Below are 20,352 nucleotides of genomic sequence, written 5' to 3'. Positions count from 1 at the left end.
TGAACCAGATGGGTTTTTACAACAATCGACAATAGTTTCATGGTCACCATTAGACCAATTCCAGATTTTAATTAATTGAATTCAAATTCGAACCCCAGAGTATAGGCCTGGGCCTCTGGATTACCAGTCCAGTGACATCATCACTATGCTACCGCCTCCCCATAATGCCTTTTGGAAGTCCATGTACACCACATCAAGCGCATTACACTTATCAAACCTCTCTGTTATCTCATAAAAATTCAAGCAACTTAGTTAAACAATCTGGACCATGACTGCAGGCTGTTCACCCTCCCAGCTCAGCGTGATCTGCTCCATTACATCCTTGACCCCAACACCAGGGAAGCAACATACCATCCTAGATTCATGTCTGCCACTGCAGAAAGGCCTGTCTGTTCCCCTAACTATAGAATCCCCTAGAGTGTCAGTGGCTCTGCCACAGGCTATATTACTGTAGGAGAATATTTTGCAAGTCTCTCTTGCCAGTACTCAGCCTCTGCGTCACCAAGACCCCCTGTAGTGCCTCTGCGTGGCGACACATGGCAACAAAGCATCCCTTGACCCTGGACTGAACTGCAGGGGGTTTTGTCCCCCAGAGATGCGATATTTAGGCCCACCAGTGTCTGGACACACCCTGGCATCCAATCAGGTCTCAGCTGACCCTTAGGATCAAGAAGCTATCTACAAGGTCTATATCCTCAGCACATTGCTGTATAGCAACAAAGCCTGGACAACTTACATCTACCAAGGAAAAAGGCTCAATAACTTACATCTCCGGTGTCTACGACGCATTTTTGGTATCACATGGAAAGACAAAGTCACTGATGAAGCAGTCCTTTCTAGGGTAAACATGCCAAGCATGCTAGTGCTAATCAAGCAAAGGAGGTTTCGCCTGACTTGGGCATGTGCACTGGATGGAAGATGGCCACATTCCCAAAGATATGTTATAGAGGGAAGTAGCCCGTGCCAAGAGACCAGCAGGTGCTTCCCAATGTCAAGAGACATGAAAGCCCTCAACATCAATCACGACAAGTGGGAAACTCAGCTGACAACCGATGCAAATGGCAACACCATTGTGGGAAGAAATTTCGGCAACATGACAACTTGTGGATTCAGAAGCTCCAAAGCAGACGCCAGCCCTGTAAACAGTCAGCAGAGATCATCCTGCACCACTGGAAAGGGAAAACTTAGTGTGTGACACACTTTGCCTTTCCAGAATTGGCTTGCTCAGCCATCAAAAGAAGTGCAGATGATCTTATCTGACCTCACCAAAGTTCTGCAGCTTCATTCCCATCATCTCTCGCAGATGAAAAGATGCCAATCAGAATCCCCTATCACTATTGTTTTTCCATTCTTCCTCCTGTTCCCACTGCGGCACCCGCCACCCACCACCTCCCCCCCCCACCCCTCTCGTACATTTGAGCCAGCTGTGGTGCTGTGGTCTAGACTCTGGCTGCCCACCCCAGAGGAACTATCACTCTAAACAGTATTCAGAACAGAATACTGATTGGTGGGTGAGATGCCCTTAGGGGTTTCCTGCACTCCCCATCTAGTCCTTCTTGACTGCTTGCTGGTCACTCATTCCCTCTCTGCCTGCATACTCTTAAGCTGTGGGGTGACCACATCTATAAATGTGCTATCCACAAAACTCTCAGCCTCGCAGATGCACTGCAGTGATGCCAGTTGCTGCTCAAGCTCTGAAGCCCAGAGCTTGAGCTGCTGCAGCTGACACTTCGTGCACATGTGGGATGAAGAGACAGTGAGTAATGTATCTATGTTTGCTGATGATACAAAGCTCGGTGGAAAGGTAAGCTGTGCAGAGGGCTTAGAGAGGCTGCAAAGAGATATAGACAGGTTAAGTGAGTGGGCAACAAGATGGTAAATGGAGTATAATTGTAGGGAAGTGTCAAGTTGTTCACTGGTCATAAAAATAGAAAAGCAGGATTTTTTTTTAAACTGGTAAGTGTTGATGTTCAGAGACACTTGGGGGTACGAGTACAAGGAACGCACAAAATTAGAATTAGAATTAGAACATTATTCTAATTAACAAAGTTAACATGCAGGTGCAGCAGGCTACAAGGAAGGCAAATGGAGTTCCGAAGGGTCACTGACCCGAAACGTTAACTCTGCTTCTCTTTCCACAGATGCTGCCAGACCTGCTGAGTATTTCCAGCATTTCTTGTTTTTATTTAAGGCAAATGGCATGCTGGCCTTTATTGCAAGTGGAATGGAGTGCAGGAATAAAAAAGTCTTACTAAAATTGTACAGGGCTTTGGTGAGACCGCATCTGGAATACTGTGTGCCGTTTTTGTCTCCACATTTAAGAAAGGATATACTTGCACTGGAGGCAGTGCAGCAAAGATTTACTAAATTGATCCCTGGGATGAGGGGATTGTCCTATGATGAGAGGCTGAGTAAATTGGGCCTATATTCTCTGGAGTTTAGAAGAATGAGAGGTGATCTAATTGAGACATACAAGATTCTGAAAAGGCTGGATAGGGTAGAAGCTCGGAGATTGTTTCAACAAGTCAGGGAATCTAGAACACGAGGACACAGTCTCAGGATAAGCGGCCAATCATTCAGGACTGAGATGAGGAAAAATTACTGCACTCAAAGGGTTGTGAATCTTTGAAATCCTCTACCCCAGAGGGTTGTGGATGCTCCATTGTTGAATACATTTAAAGGCTGGGAATGATAGATTTTTGGTATTGCAGGGAATCATGGAAAATGGGGAGCAGGCAGGAAAGTGGAATTGAAACCCAAGATCAGCCATGATCGTATAGAATGGCAGAGCAGGCTCGATGGGCCACATGGTCTACTTCTATTTCTTGTGTTGTCTGGACACGAGAAGCGTCCTGGAGTTCCCACATGGAGCAGGATGTGCCCTTCACTAGTCTGAGCTGCCCTGCCTCTATTTAGTAGACTATTAAACATATGTGGGTGGCACAGTGGTTAGCACCGCAGCCTCACAGCTCCAGTGACCCGGGTTCGATTCTGGGTACTGCCTGTGTGGAGTTTGCAAGTTCTCCCTGTGACCGTGTGGGTTTCTGCCGGGTGCTCCGGTTTCCTCCCACAGCCAAAGACTTGCAGGTTGATAGGTAAATTGGCCATTGTAAATTGTCCCTAGAGTAGGTAGGTGGTAGGGGAATTGAGGGAATGTGGTAGGAATATGGGATTAATGTAGGATTAGTATAAATGGGTGGTTGATGGTCAGCACAGACTCGGTGGGCCAAAAGGCCTGTTTCAGTGCTGTATCTCTAAATAAGAATAAATAAAATAAAATACTGCTTAGAGAAAAAAAAAAGACTCACCAGCTACTTACAAATTAGCTGCTCCCGGCTCGCTTCCTGCTGCTCCAACCCCTGCCCACTTCCAGCTGCTCCTGACCTGTTTCATACTAATCTCAGTGTGATTAACACCTACTACCTTCCCTCAGCTGTATCAGTACTCCACCACGTTGAACACCACTTGGAAGGAGCAGAGGGTAGCAAGGGCACAGAATGCACACAGGATGGGGGACTTCAACATCCATCACCAAGACTAGCTCGACATGAGTGACTGAGCTACCAGAATGGGCCTGCGGCAATTGGTGAGACCACCCCCCCCCCACCACAACAGAAGGGAAAAACTAACTTGACCTCGCCCTCACCAATCTACCTGCTGCAAATGCATCTGTACAAGACATTATTCATAGGAGTGAACACCTCACAGCCTTTGTGAAAACGACATCCTATCTTCACATGAAAGAAACTCGACATCATGTTGTGCAACACGACAACTGTGCTAAATGGGATAGATTCACAACAGATCTTTTAGCTCAAAACTGCGAATCCATGAGGCGCGGTGGGCCATCAGCAGCAGCGGATATGTATTCAACCACTATCTGTAACCTCACTGCCCGGCATATCCCTCACTCTACCCCACTGCCATCAAGCCAGGGGTCAACCTTGGTTCAATGAGGAGTTTTTAAAAATTCATTTCATGGCAAGGCCAGCATTTACTGCCCAGCCCTAACAGCCCTTGAGAAGGTGTTGGCGAGCTTCCTTCTCGAACTGCTGCAAGTCCATCTGGTGCAGGTACTCCCACAGTGCTGTTCAGGAGTTCCAGGATTCTGCTGCAGCTGGGAATTCTGCGGCAAGTAACTCACCTCCCGTCTCCCCAATGCTTGTCCGTCAGCTACAAGGTAGAAGTCTGAAACATGACGGAATACTCCCCATTTGTCTGGATCAGTCCAGCTCCAACAACATTTAAGAAGCTCAACACGATCCAGGACAGAACAACCGGTTTGACTGGCACCTCATCCACACCTTCAACATTCACTCCCTTCACCACCAACACACAGTGGTAGCAGTGTGTACCAACTACAAGATGCACTACAGCAACTCACCAAGGCTCCTTTCAACAGCACCTTCCAAACTCGTGACCTTTACCACCTAGAAGGACAAGGGCAGCAGACACATGGGAACACCACCACCTGCAAGTTCCCCTCCAAGACACGCACCATCCTGACTTGGAACTTGATCACCGCTACTTCACTGTCGCTGGATCAATACCCCGGTACTCCCTCCCTAAAAAGGGTGGGTATGCCTACACCTCAAGGAGTGCAACGGTTCAAGAAGGCAGCTCATCACCACCTTCTCGAGGGCAATTAGGGATGGGCAATAAATGCTGGCCTAGCCAGCGACGCCTACATTCCACAAATGAATAAGAAAATGGAGTTCAGCTCTTTTGTCTATGTTTGGACTTAGTTTGTAATATGGTCAGGTGCTGCTGAGCAGCCCTGGCAGAACCCAAACTGAGGGTCAGTGAGCAGGTTGTTGCTGTTTAAATGGTGCTTGAAAGCATTGTCGACGACACCTTCCATCACTTTGTTAATGATTGAGAGTAGACTGATTGGGCGGAAGTTGGCTGGATTGGATTTGTCCTGTTTTTTGTGCACAGGACATTCCTGGACAATTGTCCACATTGTCGGGTGGATGCCAGTGTTCTGGCTATACTGGAACAGATTGGCGAGGGGTGCATCTTGAGCTGCAGAACTAGCCTTCTGTACAACAGCTGGAAATTTGTCAGAACCCATAGCTTTTGCAGTATCTAGTGCCTTCAGCTATTACTTGCTATCACGTGGAGTAAACTGAATTGGCTGAAGATTGGCATCTGTGATGCTGGGGACCTCAGGAGGAGGCCGAGATGGATCATCCACTTGGCAATTCTGGCTGAAGATGGTCACAAATGCTACAGCTTTTTCTTTGGCACCGATGTGCTGGTCCTCCCCTTCGTTAAGGATGGGGATATTTGTGGAGTCTCCTCCTCCTGTTAATTGTTTAATTGTCCACCACCATTCACAACTAGATGTGGCAGGACTGCAGAGTTTTGAGCTGATGCGTTGGTTGTGGGATCACTTAGCTCTGTCTATTGCAATAAAAACAAGAAATGCTGGAACCACTCAGCAGGTCTGGCAGCATCTGTGAAAAGCATCTGTCTATTGCATGCTGCTTCTGCTGTTTGGCATGCAAGTAGTCTTGTGTTGTAGCTTCACCAGGTTGACACCTCATTTTTAGGTATGCCTGGTGCTGCTCCTGGCATGCTCTCCTGCACTCTTCATTGAACCAGGGTTGATCCCCTTGCTTGATGCTAATAGTATAGTGAGGGATATGCCAGATTGTGGTGGTATACAATTCTGCAGCTGCTGATGGCTCACAGCACCTTATAGGTGCCCAGTTTTGAGCTGCTAGATCTGTTCTGAATCTATCCCATTTAGCATGTTGGTCACGCCATACAACAAGATGGAGGGTATCCTCAATGTGAAGACTAAGGACTGTGTGGTGGTCAGTCCTACCAATACCGTCCTGGACAGATGCATCTGCGACAGATTGGTGAGAACAAGGTCGAATAAGTTTTTCCCCTCTTGTTGGTTCCCTCACCAACTGCCGCAGGCCCAGTTTGGCAGATATACCCTTCAGGACTCGGCCAGCCCAATCAGTAGTGGTGCTACTGAGCCACTCTTGGTGCAGGACACTGAAGTCCCCCACCTAGAGTACATTCTGTGACCTTGCCACCCTCAGTGCTTCTTCCAAGTGGTGTTCAACATGGAGAAGCACTAATTCATCAGCCGAGGGGGAAGCGGTAGTTGGCAATCTGTGTGAGGTTTCCATGCCCCTGTTTGAGCTGATGCCATGAAACTTCATGGGGTCCGGAGTCAATGTTGTTGACTCCCAGGGCAACTCCCTCCTAACCGTATACCACTATGCCGCCACTGACGGCAAGTCTGTCCTTCCGGTGGGACAGGACATAACCAGGAATGGGGATAGTCATGTCTGGGACATTGGATGCAAGGTATGATTCAGTGAGTATGACTATGTCAGGTTGTTACTTGATCAGTCTGTGGGACAGCTCTTCCTATTTTGGCACAAGCCCCCAGATGTTAATAAGGAGGACCCTGCAGGGTTGAAAGGGCTTGTTGTTTCCAGTGCCTAGGTCGATGCCAGGTGGTCCGTCTGGTTTTATTCCTTTTCAAATTGTGTGTAGTGATTTTGTACAACTGACTGGCTTACTAGACCATTTCAGAGGGCACTTAAGAGTCAACCACTTGCTATGGGTCTGGAGTCACATGTAGGCCTGACCAGGTAAAGATGGCAGATTTCCTTTCCGAAAGGACATTAGTGCAGGACAGCATGCCAGGAGCAGCACCAGGCATATCTAACAATGAGGTGCTAACCTGGTGAAGCTATAATAGAGGACTACATGCATGCTAAACTGCGGAAACAGAGCAAAGTGATCTCACAAACGACTGCTCAGATCAAAGCTCGGCAGCCCTGCCATTACCTAATCATAAATGGTTGTGGGTAATTAAGCAACAGGAGGAAGAAGCTCCACAAACATCCCCACCCCCAATGATGGGGAAGCCCAGCATGTCAGTGTAAAAGACAAGGCTGAAACATTTGCAACCATCTTCAGCCAGAAATGCCGATTTCGGCCTTCTCCTGAGGTCCCCAGTATCACAGATGCCTGTCTTCAGTCAATTTGATTCACTCCACATGACAGAAACAGTTGAAGGCACTGGATACTGCAAAGATTATAGGCCCTGACAACATCACAGCTGTTGTACTGAAGATTCATGCTCCAGAACTAGCCATGCTCCTAGCCAAGCTTTTCCAGTACAGCTCTACACTGATATCTACCTGACAATGTGGAAAATAGCCCCGGCATGTCCTGTCCATAAAAAGCAGGACAAATCCAATCGAGACAAGGACCCTCGACCATCAGCAAAGTAATGGAAGTGCTAATTGCAGTGTTATCAAGTGGCACTTAGTTAGCAATAACCTGCTCACCGATGCTCAGTTTGCGTTCCACCAGGGCATTCAGCTCCAGACCTCATTCCAGCCTTGCTCCAAACATGGACAAAGAACTGAATCCCATTCAAAATAAATCATGGCTGATCATCTAATTCAGTATCCTGTTCCCACTTTTTCCCCATATCCTTTGATCCCTTTGGCTTGAAGAAATAGATCTCCTTCTTGAATACATTTAATGACTTGGCCTACACCGTCTTCTGCGTTTGAGAATTCCACAGATCCACCAACCTCGGAGGGAAGAAATTTCTCCTCATCTCAGTTCTAAATGGCATTACCCCGTATCCTGAGACTGTGACCCCTGGTTCTGGACTCCCCAGCCATCGGGAACATCCTCCCTGCATCCAGCCTGTCTAGTCCTGTTAGATGTTTATAGGTTTCTATGAGATTCCCTCTCATTCTTCTAAACTCTAGTGAATCCAGGCTTAGTCGACCCAATCTCTCCTCATACGTCAATCCTGCCATTCCAGGAATCAGCCTAGTAAATCTTCTTTGCATTCCCTCCATGGCAAGACCATCCTTCCTCAGATAAGGAGACCAAAACTTCACACAATACTCCAGATGTGGTCTCACCAAGGCCCTGTATAACTACAGTAAGATATCCTTGCTCCTGTACTCAAATCCTCTTGCAATGAAGGCAGACATACCATTCGCCTTCCTAATTGCTTGCTGCATCTGAATGCTTGCTTTCAGCGACTGGTCTAAAAGGACACCCAGGTCGTGTTGTGCCTCCCCCTTTCCCAATCTATCACCATTCAGATAATAATCTGCCTATCTGTTTTTACAACCAAAGTGGATAACCTCACATTTATCCACGTTATACTGCATCTGCCATGCATTTGCCCACTCACGCAACTTGTCCAAATCTCATTGGCACCTCTTTACATCCTCCTCACAGCTCGCAATCCCCCCCAGATTTGTGTCGTCTGCAAACTTGGAAATGTTACATTTGGTTCCTTCACCCAAGTCATTAATATATATTGTGAATAGCTGGGGCGCAAGCACTGATCCCTGTGGTACCCCACTAGTCACTGCCTGCCACCCGAAAAAGACCTGTTTATTCCTACTCTTTGCTTCCTGTCGGTCAACCAATTCTCAATCCATGCCAGTATACTACCCCCAATCCCATGTGCTTTTAATTTTGCACACTAACCCTCTTATGTGGGACCTTATCAAAAGCCTTCTGAAAATCCAAATACACTACATCCACTGGTTCTCCCTTATATATTCTACTAGTTACAACCTCAAAAAACTCCAGTAGTTTGTGAAGCATTATTCCCTTTTGTAAACCCATGCTGACTTTGTCCAATCCCGTTTATGCTTTCCAGGTGTTCTGCTATCACATACTTTATAATAGACTCCAGCATTTTCCCCAGTACTGATGTAAGGCTCACTGGTCTGTAATTCCCTGTTTTTTTCTCTCCCTCCTTTTTTAAATAGTGGGGTTACATTTGCCGCCCTCCAATCTGTAGGAACTGCTCCAGAGTCTATAGAATTTTGGAAATGACCACCAATCCATCCACTATTTCCAGGGCCACTTCCTTTAGTACTCTGGGATGTAGATTATCAGGCCCTGGGGATTTGTCAGCCTTTAACTCCATTAATCTTAGAGCACTTTTTTTTTTACTAATACTGATTTCCTTCAGTTCTTCCCTCTCATTAGACCCTATGTTCCCTAACATTTCCTGGGAGGTTATTTGTGTCCTCCTTTGTGAAGACAGAACCAAAGTATGTGTTAAATTGTTCTGCTATTTCTTTGTTCCCCATTATAATTTCCCCCGTTTCTGACTGTAAGGGACCTACATTTGTCTTCACTAATCTTTTTCTCTTCACATATTTATAGAAGCTTTTACAGTCAGTTTTTATGTTCCGTGCAAGTTTGCTCTCATACTCTATTTCCCCCCGCTTAATCAACCTCTTTGTCCTCCTTTGCTGAATTCTAAACTCCTCCCAATCCTCAGACTTGCTGCTTTTTCTGACAGTTTTATATGCCTCCTCTTTGGATCTAATACTATCCCCAATTTCTTTTGTAAGCCACGGTTGAGCCACCTTTCCTGTTTTATTTTTGTGCCAGATAGGAATGAATAATTGTTGTAATTCATTCACACATTCTTTAAATATTATCCATTGCCTACCCATCGTCAGCTTTCAGTAAAGTTCCCCAATCTACCAAAGCCAACTCGTGCCTCATACCTTCATAGTTTCCTTTATTTAGATTCTGGACTCTAGTTTCGGATTCAACTACTTCACTCTCCATCTTAATGAAGAATTCTATCATGTTACGGTCGCTCCTCCCCAAGGGACACCGCACAATAGGATTGTTAACTAATCCTTTCTCATTGCACAATACCCAGTCTAGGATAGTCTGTTCTCTAGTCGGTTCCTCAACGTATTGTTCTAAAAAACCATCACATACGCACTCCAGGAAATCCTCCTCCACGGTATTATTGTTAATTTTGTTTGACCAATCTGTATGTAGATTAAAGTCACCCATGATTACAGTTGTACCCTTATTGCATGCATCTCTAATTTCCTGTTTAATGCCATCCCTTACATCTCCACTACTATTTGGGGGCCTATAGACAACCCCCACCAATGTTTTCTGCCCCTTGGTGTTTCTCAACTCCACACATACAGATTCCACATCATGATTTTCTGAGTCAATATCCTTCCTCACTATTGCATTGATTTCCTCCTTGACTAACAACGCTACCCCATCTCCTTTCCCTTTTTGCCTGTCCTTCCTAAATACTGAATACCCCTGGATGTTCAGTTCCCATCCCTGGTCACCCTGCAGCCATGTCTCCGTAATCGCAACTATACCATAACCGTTTATATCTATTTGCGCTGTTAATTCATCCACCTTATTGCGAATGCTCCGCACATTAAGACACAATGCCTTTCGACTTGTCTTTTTAACACTGTTAGTCATCTTGGCTTTATTTTGCATTATGGCCCCATTTGTTTCTCGTCCTTGTTTTCTCTGCCTTCCACTTTTGCTTCTTGCCTTTCTGTCTTTCATTTCTATCCTCGTTTCCCCATCCTCTGTCTCCCTTCTCAGATTCCCATCTCCCTGGCATTCTAGTTTAAACCCTCCGACAGCACTAGCAAACACCACCCCAAGGAAATTGCTCCCGGTCCTGCCCAGATGCAACCCGTCCAGTTTGTACTGGTCTCACCTTCCCCAGAACTGGTCCCAATGTCCCAGGAATCTGAATCCCTCCCCCCTACACCATTTCTCCAGCCACGTATTCATCTAATATATCCTGCTATTTCTGCTCTCACTAGCACGTGGCACTGGTAGTAATCCTGAGATTACTACCTTTGAGGTCCTACTTTTTAAATTTACGTCCCATCTCCCGATATTTAGCTTGTGGGACCTCATCCTTTTTTTTTTACAAATGTCATTGGAAGAAAGTGCTGGAAATACTCAGTAGGTCTGACAGCATCTGTGGAAAAAGAAACAGAGTTAACGTTTCAGGTCTGTGACCTTTCCAGACCTGCTGAGTATCTCCAGCATTTTCTGTTTTTATTTCAGATTTCCAGCATCTACAGTAATTTGCTTTTATTAATCAAATGTATTACCTTCATCAACTCTCTTTGCTACATTCTCAAAAATCAAATCAAGTTGGTCAGACATAACCTTACCTAACAAATTCATGCTAACTCGCCTTGATTAATCCATGGCCATATGGCAATTTGTACTGTCCTTCAGAATTTTTTTCCCAATAGATTGCCCGCCATTGAAGTTAGGCTGACTGGCCTGTAGTTACTCTGTCTATCCTTTTCTCCATGTTTAACAGTCTTCCAGTACCACTACTGCACCCAGAGAGGATTGAAAAATGATGGTCAGAGCCTCAATATTTCCTCCCTTGCTTCTCTTAATAGCCTAGGATACATTTTATCCAGGCCTGGCAATTTATCTACTTTCAAAGATGCTAAATCCCTTAATATTTCCCCTCTCACTATATTTATTCCATCCAATATTTTGCACTCCCCCTCCTCAACTACAATGTCTGCATCGCCCCCTCTCTGTGAAGAGAGACGCAAGGCATTCATTAAGAACCGTGCCCAAATCTGTTGTTTTTAGACACAACTTTGGCCTCCAATAGGCCCTACTCTTTCCTTCGTTATCCATTTACTCCATGATATCTTTGGGCTATCCTTGATTTTACTTGTCAATATATTTCATGCCCTTTCTTTGCTTTCCTAATGTCCTTTTTAATTTCAGTCCTGCACTTTCTATACTCCTCTCAGCTTTCTGCAGTATTCTCATTTTTTTTTTGTTTTAATTTGTTCATGGAATGTGGGTGTTGCTGGCTAGGCCAGCAATTGTTGCCCACCCCAATTGCCCTTGATAACGTGGTGGTGAGCCTCCCCCTTTGACTGCTGCAGTCCATGCGATGGAGAGGCAGTGTTAAGGAGAGTGTTCCAGGATATTGACCCAGCGACAGTGAAGGTACGGTGATATAGTTCCAAGTCAGGAAGGTGTGTGGCTTGGAGGAGAACTTGCAGGTGGTGGTGTTCACCTGCATCTGTTGCCCTTATCCTTCTAGGTGGATCTGGAAGGTGCTGTTGAAGCAGATTTGGCGAGTTGCTGCAGTGTATCCTGCAGATAGTCCACACTGTTGCCACTGTGTGCCAGTGGTGGAGGAAGTGATTGTTGAATGTGGTGGATGCGGTGCCAATCAAGTGGGCTGCTTTGTCCTGGATGGTGTCGAGCTTCTTGCATGTTGTTGCAGCTGCACCCATCCGGGCAATTGGACAGTATTCCGTCACACTCCTGACTTGTGCCTTGTAGATGGTGGACAGACATTGGGGAATCAGGTGGTGAGTTACTGTGACCAGCCTTTCTGCCTACAGCATTTAAATGGCTGTGCCAGTTAAGTTTCTGGTCAATGGTAATCTTCAGGATATTGATGTTGGGGGATTCCCAGTCAAGCAACATCTTGATTTTAAAATTCTCATCCTTGTTTTTCCAATCTCTTCAAGGCCTTGCTCCTCCCTATCTCTAATTTCCTCCAGTCCCACAACCCTCCAAGATATCTGCGCTCCTCTAATTCTGGCCTCTTGAACATCCCTGATTTTAATTGCTTCACCATTGGTGGTCGTGCCTTCAGTTGCCTAGGCTACAAGCTCTGGAATATGCTCCCTACACCTCTCGGCCTCTCCACCTTGCTTTCCTCCTTTAAGACACTCCTTAAAACCTACCTCTTTGACCGAGCTTTTGGTCATCATCTTTTGTGGCTCATTGTCATACTTTGTTTCATAATGCTCCTGTAAAGCGCCTTGGGGCGTTTTATTATGTCAATTATTTTTTCTTTATTCTTTCATGGGATGTGGGCATCACTGACAAGGCCAGCATTTGTTGCCCATTCCTAATTGCCCTTGACAACTGAATGTCTTGCTAGGCCATTTCAGAGAACAGTTGCTGTGGTCACATTGCTGTGGGTCTGGAGTCACATACAGGCCAGACAAGGTAAGATGGCAAATTTCCTTCCCTAAACAACATCAGTGAACCAGATGGGTTTTTACCATAATCAATGATAATAATGGTGCCATGAAACTGAGCCTAGCTTTTAAATCCAGATTTTTAAATCATTAATTGAAGGAATTTTAATTCCACCAGCTGCCATTGTGGGGTACGAGCCTATTTCCCCAGAGCATTAGCCTGGGCCTCTGGATTACTAGTTCACTGACATTACCACTACACATCATCTCCCCAAATGCTATATAAACAAGTTTTTGTTGTTGATTCAGCAACGGTAATGTTGTTGAATGTCAAGAAGTGATCATTAGATTTTCTCTTCATCGAATCATAGCCTCTTGATGGAGATGGTCATTGCCTGGCACGAATGTAACTTGCCACTTAATTAGCCCAAGACTGAAGGTTGTCCAGGTTTTGTTGCATGTGGGCACAGCCAGCTTCATTTCTTAGGGAGTTATGATTGGAACTGAACATTGTGCAATTAACAAACATTCGCACCTGATCTTAAGAAAGAGGGAAGGTTACTGATAAAGGCAACGGAAGATGATTGGTCCTAGGTCACTGCCCTGAGGAACACCTGCAGTGATGACCAGTGGGACTGAGATGATGGTCCTCCAACAACCACAGCCATCTTTCTTTGTGCTAGGTATGACTCCAGCCAATAGAGAGTTTTCTCCCCGATTCCCATTGACTTCAATTTTACTAGAGCTCCTTGATGCCACACTCAGTCAAATGCTGCCTTGATGTCTAACATAAGCTCCCTTTTTAGCCTAATCTTACTCCTTGATATCCAGCAGGTTCTAGATTTAGGAGTCCCATCCTTTTTCTTTGTGGGAGCATATTTGTTCTGAACCTTAGCCATCTCCTCCTTGACATCAAGGCAGCATTTGACAGTGTTTCCAGTCCACTTTTGCCAAATCATATCTGCTCTGTAAAATAAGCCTTTTTGCAATTGAAAACCTTAATTCCTGGTCCATCTCTGTACTTTTCAATAATTATACTCAAATTAATTGAGTTATGATCACTACCATCAAAATGCTCTCCGACGACTATACTTTCCACCTGACCAGCCCAGTCCCTCAGACTGAGCCCAGAACTGCCCCTTTCTCTGGTTTGCTACACACTAGCTAAAAAAAATTGTCGAGTGTGTTTCAAGAATTCTGATCCCTCTGTACTTTTTATAGTGAGGGATCGGAAGCTTGAAAAAGACCTGGGATTAAGATTAGAACTAGTGGACACGGGCTCAAACTGACAAAAGGTAATTTTAGGATTAATATCAGGAAATTCTCTACTATTCGCAAAGAACGAGATCAACATGTAGAATAAACTTTCAGATGGAGTAATGGAGGCAAAAACTCTGGAATAATTTAAGAAACAATCAGATGTTGAAACGGTGGGGATGTTCTGATCTCTCGACAGATGAGCTGAGATAGACCAAATGTTCACACAATTATTACAGATGAGGAACAACTTTCTCTGGGGACATCTCGTCCAAAGGATATCCTTCATGTGTCAACGTAGATTGAATATTGCATGTTAGTTGCAAATGTTAGCTTGGCTGAGTTGCAGCACCACCACCTACAGCAGCAGGCTGTTGGTTGAGAACCCACTCCAGGGACATGAGCAGTGCTGAGGCAGTGCTAAAATGTAGGACATGCTGGCTTTCAGATGACAAGTTCCTGACTCTAGCTGCTTGTCAGGTGGATTTAGTAGGTCCCACTGCATTATTTGATAATGAGCAGGATGTCCTACTGGTGTCCTGGCCAACATTCATTTCTCAAACCATTAAAAATAAAAAGACCATTCATTTCATTCCTTTTGTGGGACTTCACTGTGTGCAAACTAATTGCCATGTTATCTACACAACAGTGATTGCTTAACTAATGAATTTCTTTTCAAGTACAAAGTGGGCAGTGCTGTAAATTTGACAAGGTGCCACATAAATACAAGCTGATTCTTCCCTTTGTTCAATGATGGAGCACATCACACTAGAACTGACCACGTGCTCACTTAAACATGTATTTTTCACTGGATAGCAAATACAAGTCTGCTTAACTGTATACATGAGACATTTAAACCCAAGTTCTCATTAATCTGCATATGCCTCAAGTTATGGATAGTAACAGTTCCTGTTCTGATTTATGGATTTATCCATCATTGAAGAATGGCACTAAAGAGAACCTTTTACAGTTGCACTTGAGGACAACAGCAAATAAAACTGACTTAAATACCTGTTAACACTTCATCATCACTGAGTTTGGAAAACGGCAACTCCCCTTGCGAGAAGACCTCCCACATCAGAACGCCAAAGGACCACACATCCGATTTTGTGGAAAAATCATCCTCAAATATGGCCTCAGCTGGCATCCAGCGCAATGGAATCCATGCTTGACGGAAATGATAGTACTCACTGGTGAATAAGAGGCAGAACAATAGAGCACTGTTTTATCAATAATTAAACTTGCAATTATAAAGTGTCAAAATATCTTAAAGCACTTCATACATTGAACTGCTTTGTTTGGTTATGTAGACAAGTACCCCTAAGTTGTTAATTAATATTACCGAAACCAGTTTAAGTGAAGAATATTGGCCAAGACAACAACTGCTCTGCTCCAAAAAATGCCATAGGGCCTTCAGCATCCACTTGAACAAACAGACAGTACATTGGTTTAAAAGCTCATCAGAAAAGTAGCACCATGCTCTATTACCAGGAAAGTTCACTGTGGACATGTGGAGTTTATATAGAGAAAATTAAGTAGCAGTATGAAGCCTGGCATTGAACTCCCACATTCAGCAGCCAGTCCAGAACGCCTATTCAAACTGGCAATACTGGCAAAGCTTTACAACAACTTGCATTTACATAGCACCTTTAATGCAGTAAAATCTTCTCAAGGCAGCTCATAGGACCATAATCATTTCAAAATATGACACCAAGCCACATAAGGAGATATTAGAGCAGATGATCAAAAGCTTGGTCAAAGAGATAGGTTTTAAGGAGCATCTTAAAGGAGGAAAGGGAAGTAAAGAGGCATAGAGGCATAGGGAAGAAATTCCAGAGCTTAGGGCCTAGGCAGCTGAAGGTGCCAATAGTGGAGCATTGAAAATTGGGGATGGCCAAGAAGCCAGAATCTGAGGGTTCGAGGGCTGAAGAGGTTAAAAAGGAATGAAACTGGACGGACCATCTGGAATTGACCTAGGCACTGGAAACAATAACAGCACACCCAGCCCTGTTGACCCTGCAAAGTCCTCCTTAGCAGAGGAGACAGTGGTGTAGCAGGAATATCACTGGAATAGTAATCCAGAGGCCCAGGCTAATGGGTTCAAATCCCACCATGGTAACTACTAAAACTTAAACATTCAATTAATGAATTAAAAAAAAATCTGGAATAGAAAGCTAGTCTCAGTAATGGCGATCATTGATTTGAACCTCGGAGATTCAAAGAGAAGCAGCGGGAGAGGAGAGCATTCAAAGGCGCACCAGAACCTCGGAGATTCGGAGAGGAGCAGCGGGAGAGGAGTGGGAGGTTCGGAGGCAAATCAAAAATCGAAAAGTGATGTCACAATCAACAAACAGCATGGGGGGGGGGGGGAGCGAGCGAGGGGAGCGAGCGAGAAGGGAGAGAGGGGAGCGAGCGAGAAGGGAGAGAGGGGAGCGAGCGAGAAGGGAGAGAGGGGAGCGAGCGAGAAGAGAGAGAGGGGAGCGAGCGAGAAGAGAGAGAGGGGAGCGAGCGAGAAGGGAGAGAGGGGAGCGAGCGAGAAGGGAGAGAGGGGAGCGAGCGAGAAGGGAGAGAGGGGAGCGAGCGAGAAGAGAGAGAGGGGAGCGAGCGAGAAGAGAGAGAGGGGAGCGAGCGAGAAGAGAGAGAGGGGAGCGAGCGAGAAGAGAGAGAGGGGAGCGAGCGAGAAGAGAGAGAGGGGAGCGAGCGAGAAGAGAGAGAGGGGAGCGAGCGAGAAGAGAGAGAGGGGAGCGAGCGAGAAGAGAGAGAGGGGAGCGAGCGAGAAGAGAGAGAGGGGAGCGAGCGAGAAGAGAGAGAGGGGAGCGAGCGAGAAGAGAGAGAGGGGAGCGAGCGAGAAGAGAGAGAGGGGAGCGAGCGAGAAGAGAGAGAGGGGAGCGAGCGAGAAGAGAGAGGGAAGCGAGCGAGGAGAGAGAGGGGAGCGAGCGAGGAGAGAGAGGGGAGCGAGCGAGGAGAGAGAGGGGAGCGAGCGAGGAGAGAGAGGGGAGCGAGCGAGGAGAGAGAGGGGAGCGAGCGAGGAGAGAGAGGGGAGCGAGCGAGGAGAGAGAGGGGAGCGAGCGAGGAGAGAGAGGGGAGCGAGCGAGGAGAGAGAGGGGAGCGAGCGAGGAGAGAGAGGGGAGCGAGCGAGGAGAGAGAGGGGAGCGAGCGAGGAGAGAGAGGGGAGCGAGCGAGGAGAGAGAGGGGAGCGAGCGAGGAGAGAGAGGGGAGCGAGCGAGGAGAGAGAGGGGAGCGAGCGAGGAGAGAGAGGGGAGCGAGCGAGGAGAGAGAGGGGAGCGAGCGAGGAGAGAGAGGGGAGCGAGCGAGGAGAGAGAGAGAGAGAGAAGCGAGGAGAGAGAGCAGCAGGGAGGGTATTGGTTCAAATTATGAGCTAGGTAATTAAAACTTCTTCAATCATGGTAGTGTAACAGTAAGTGTTATAATAAAAGTATCAACAGAGCAGGACCAGAAGTATTAATTACAATTGATTGTTTAAACATGTACTTTTACTTTAATTTAAAATCATACTTAGCATCAAATATCCAAATAGTTAGCATCCAAATTAATTAACTAAATAGAATAGAGATGGCTGGGCAGGTGATAGAGGATTTGGATCGGCGTAGGCTTGGAGGGCCGAAGGGCCTGTTCCTGTGCTGTAATTTTCTTTGTTCTTCTTTGTGATGTGTTGCAGCTGTAGTATGTGGGAGCTGAGGGACAGTGATGTGATCCACAGTGACCACATCTGCAAGTGTTGGCTGCTTGAGGACCTTCAGCTCAGAGTTGATGAGCTGGAGTCCGAGCTGCAAATTAGAAGCCTGCTTTAGGTCGGGAAAAAGAACCTGACCCGACTCGATCTGGACTCAGCCCAACCCGAGCCCGAAAGCCGGCTCGGAAAACGGGCCTGACCCGACCACAACCCGACACGTTGTCGGTTCCGGTTGGGTTCGGGTCGGGTAGCAGACATCTATGCGGACACTGGGACACATCATCGGGGGGGGGGGGGGTGGGGGTGGGGGGTGGAGGAGAATTACCTGGACACTGTTTCAGGAAACAGTCACAACCCTTACATTAATTACATCAAATTTGGACCATGCTCAGAGACAGGAGGGTGTGACTGCGAGTGAAGGAGGTATGGGGATCCAGAATTTAGCTTTGGAGGAGCCTCAGCCAGTGCTTTTATCCAATAGGTACAAGGTTCTTGCTCCCAGTGTGGACGAGGGCACAGGCTGCAGGATGAGTGTCAGAGTGCCATTCAAGTGGGGGGAGAAAAGAGAAATGTAGTAGTAATAGGGGATAGCATAGTTAGGGGAATAGATACTGTTCTCTGCAGCAAAGATAGAGAGTCCCAAAGGCTGTGTTGCCTACCTGGTGCAAAGGTTAAGGACATCTCTTCTGGGCTGGAGAGGAACTTGGAGTGGGAGGGGAAGGATCCAGTTGTCGTGGTCCAGGTAGGTACCAGCAACATAGGTAGGACTAGGAAAGAGGTTCTGCTAAGGGACTATGAGTAGCTTGGGGCCAAATTAAAAAGCAGAACATCAGAGGTAATAATCTCCGGATTACTAAGTGAGCCACGTGCAAATTGGCATAGGGTAAATAAGATTACAGAGGTAAACGCGTGGCTCAAAGATTGATGTGGGAGAAATGGATTCCGATTCATGGGGCACTGGCACCAGTACTGGGGAAGGAGAGAGCTGTTCCGTTGGGACGGGCTCCATTTGAACCATGATGGGACCAGTATCCTGGCGAATCGTATAACTAAGGCTGTAGATAGAACTTTAAACTAATTGTGGGGGGTTCAATTGAAGGGAACTTTAAAAAAATCAAAAAGAAACAAGAGAGCAGAGGTGCAGGGTAGCGAAGAGGTGAACGGTAATCAAAGCGTGACAGGAAGGGGCAGAAAATAGAAGAGTGCAGCAGAAATTCGAACCAGAATGAGTAATAATGGTAAAACGTCAAAGCTTAAGGCTCTTTATCTGAATGCAAGCAGCATTTGTAACAAAATAGATGAGTTGACAGCACAAATAGAAATAAATGAATATGACTTGATAGCTATTACAGAGACGTGATTGCAGGGTGACCAAGACTGGGAACTCAATATTCAAGGGTATTTGACGTTCCGGAAAAATATGCAAAAAGGAAAAGGAGGTGGAGTAGCTTTGTTAATAAAGGAAGGTATTAGTGCGGTGGTGAGTAGTGATATATGTGCAATAGATCGTGATGTAGAAATAAGGAATAGCAAGGGGAAGATGTCACGGGTGGGAGTCATCTATAGGCCCCTGAAGAGTTGCCTCACTGTAGGACAAAGTATAAATCAGGAAATAACGGAGGCGTGTAAGAAGGGCATTACGATTGTCATGGGTGATTTTAATCTGCATATTGACTGGACAAATCAGATTGGCAGAGGTAACATGGAAGATGAATTTGTAGAGTGCATCAGGGATTGTTATTTAGAGCAATACGTTGCAGAACCTACCCGGGCACAGGCTATTTTAGATCTAGTAATGTGTAATGAGGTAGAATTAATAAGATATATCGGAGTTAAGGATCCTCTGGGGGTTAGCGATCACAACATGGGAGACTTTCAAATTCAGTTTCAGGGTGAGCAACTCGGGTTTCAAACCAATGTCCTCAATTTAAACAAGGGCAATTACAGAGGTATGAAGAAAGAGGTGTCTAAAGCGGGCTGGGAAAATAGACTAAAGGGAAGGTCAGTGAATGAGCAGTGACAGACATTTAAGCAGATATTTCATAATGCTCAGCAAAAACTTTCCTGGTCCTAAAGGACTCGCTAAGGATGAACCACCTGTGGTTAACAAAGGCGGACAAGGAGAGTATCCAATCAAAAAGTAAGGCATACAAAGTGGCAAAAACTAGTGGTAGGCCAGAGGATTGGGAATTTTTTTTTTAGGAACCAGCAGCGGATGACTAAAAAGCTAATGAAGGAGGAAAAAATTGCTTATGAAAGTGAATTGGCAAGAAATATAAAAACAAACAGCAAGAGCTTCTACGGACATATAAAAAGAGAGTAGCTAAAGTGAGCGTGGGACCCTTGGAGGGTGCAACTGGAGAATTAATAACGGGGAACAGGGAAATGGCAGATAATTTAAACCAATAATTTGCATCGGTCTTCACAGTGGAGGACACTATAAACATCCCACAGATATCAGATAAGCAAGGAGCTAATGGGAGGAAAGATCTTGTAACAGTCTCTATCACGAGAGACAAAGCATTTGATAAACTAATGGGACTAAAGGCAGACAAGTTGCCAGGACCTGATGGCCTACATCCAAGGGTTTTAAAGGAAGTGGCT

General features: G+C 45.8%; 1 protein-coding gene across 4 annotated transcripts in view; it reads right to left on the bottom strand.

Annotated features, from left to right (window-relative positions):
- Positions 1 to 20,352, bottom strand: part of LOC137366035 (inactive tyrosine-protein kinase 7-like) — a 583,411-nt gene that overhangs the window by 6,781 nt on the left and 556,278 nt on the right. For all 4 annotated transcript variants that reach the window (XM_068028160.1, XM_068028157.1, XM_068028158.1 and 1 more), the window contains one exon: positions 15,066 to 15,244. In XM_068028160.1, coding sequence (XP_067884261.1) covers positions 15,066 to 15,244 — 179 coding nt within the window. The remainder of the gene's footprint in view (positions 1 to 15,065; positions 15,245 to 20,352) is intronic.

This window comes from Heterodontus francisci, chromosome 3, assembly GCF_036365525.1.
Source record: "Heterodontus francisci isolate sHetFra1 chromosome 3, sHetFra1.hap1, whole genome shotgun sequence".
In the NCBI taxonomy this organism is placed as follows: Eukaryota; Metazoa; Chordata; class Chondrichthyes; order Heterodontiformes; family Heterodontidae; genus Heterodontus; species Heterodontus francisci.
This window is presented reverse-complemented; position numbering and strand designations above follow the sequence as displayed.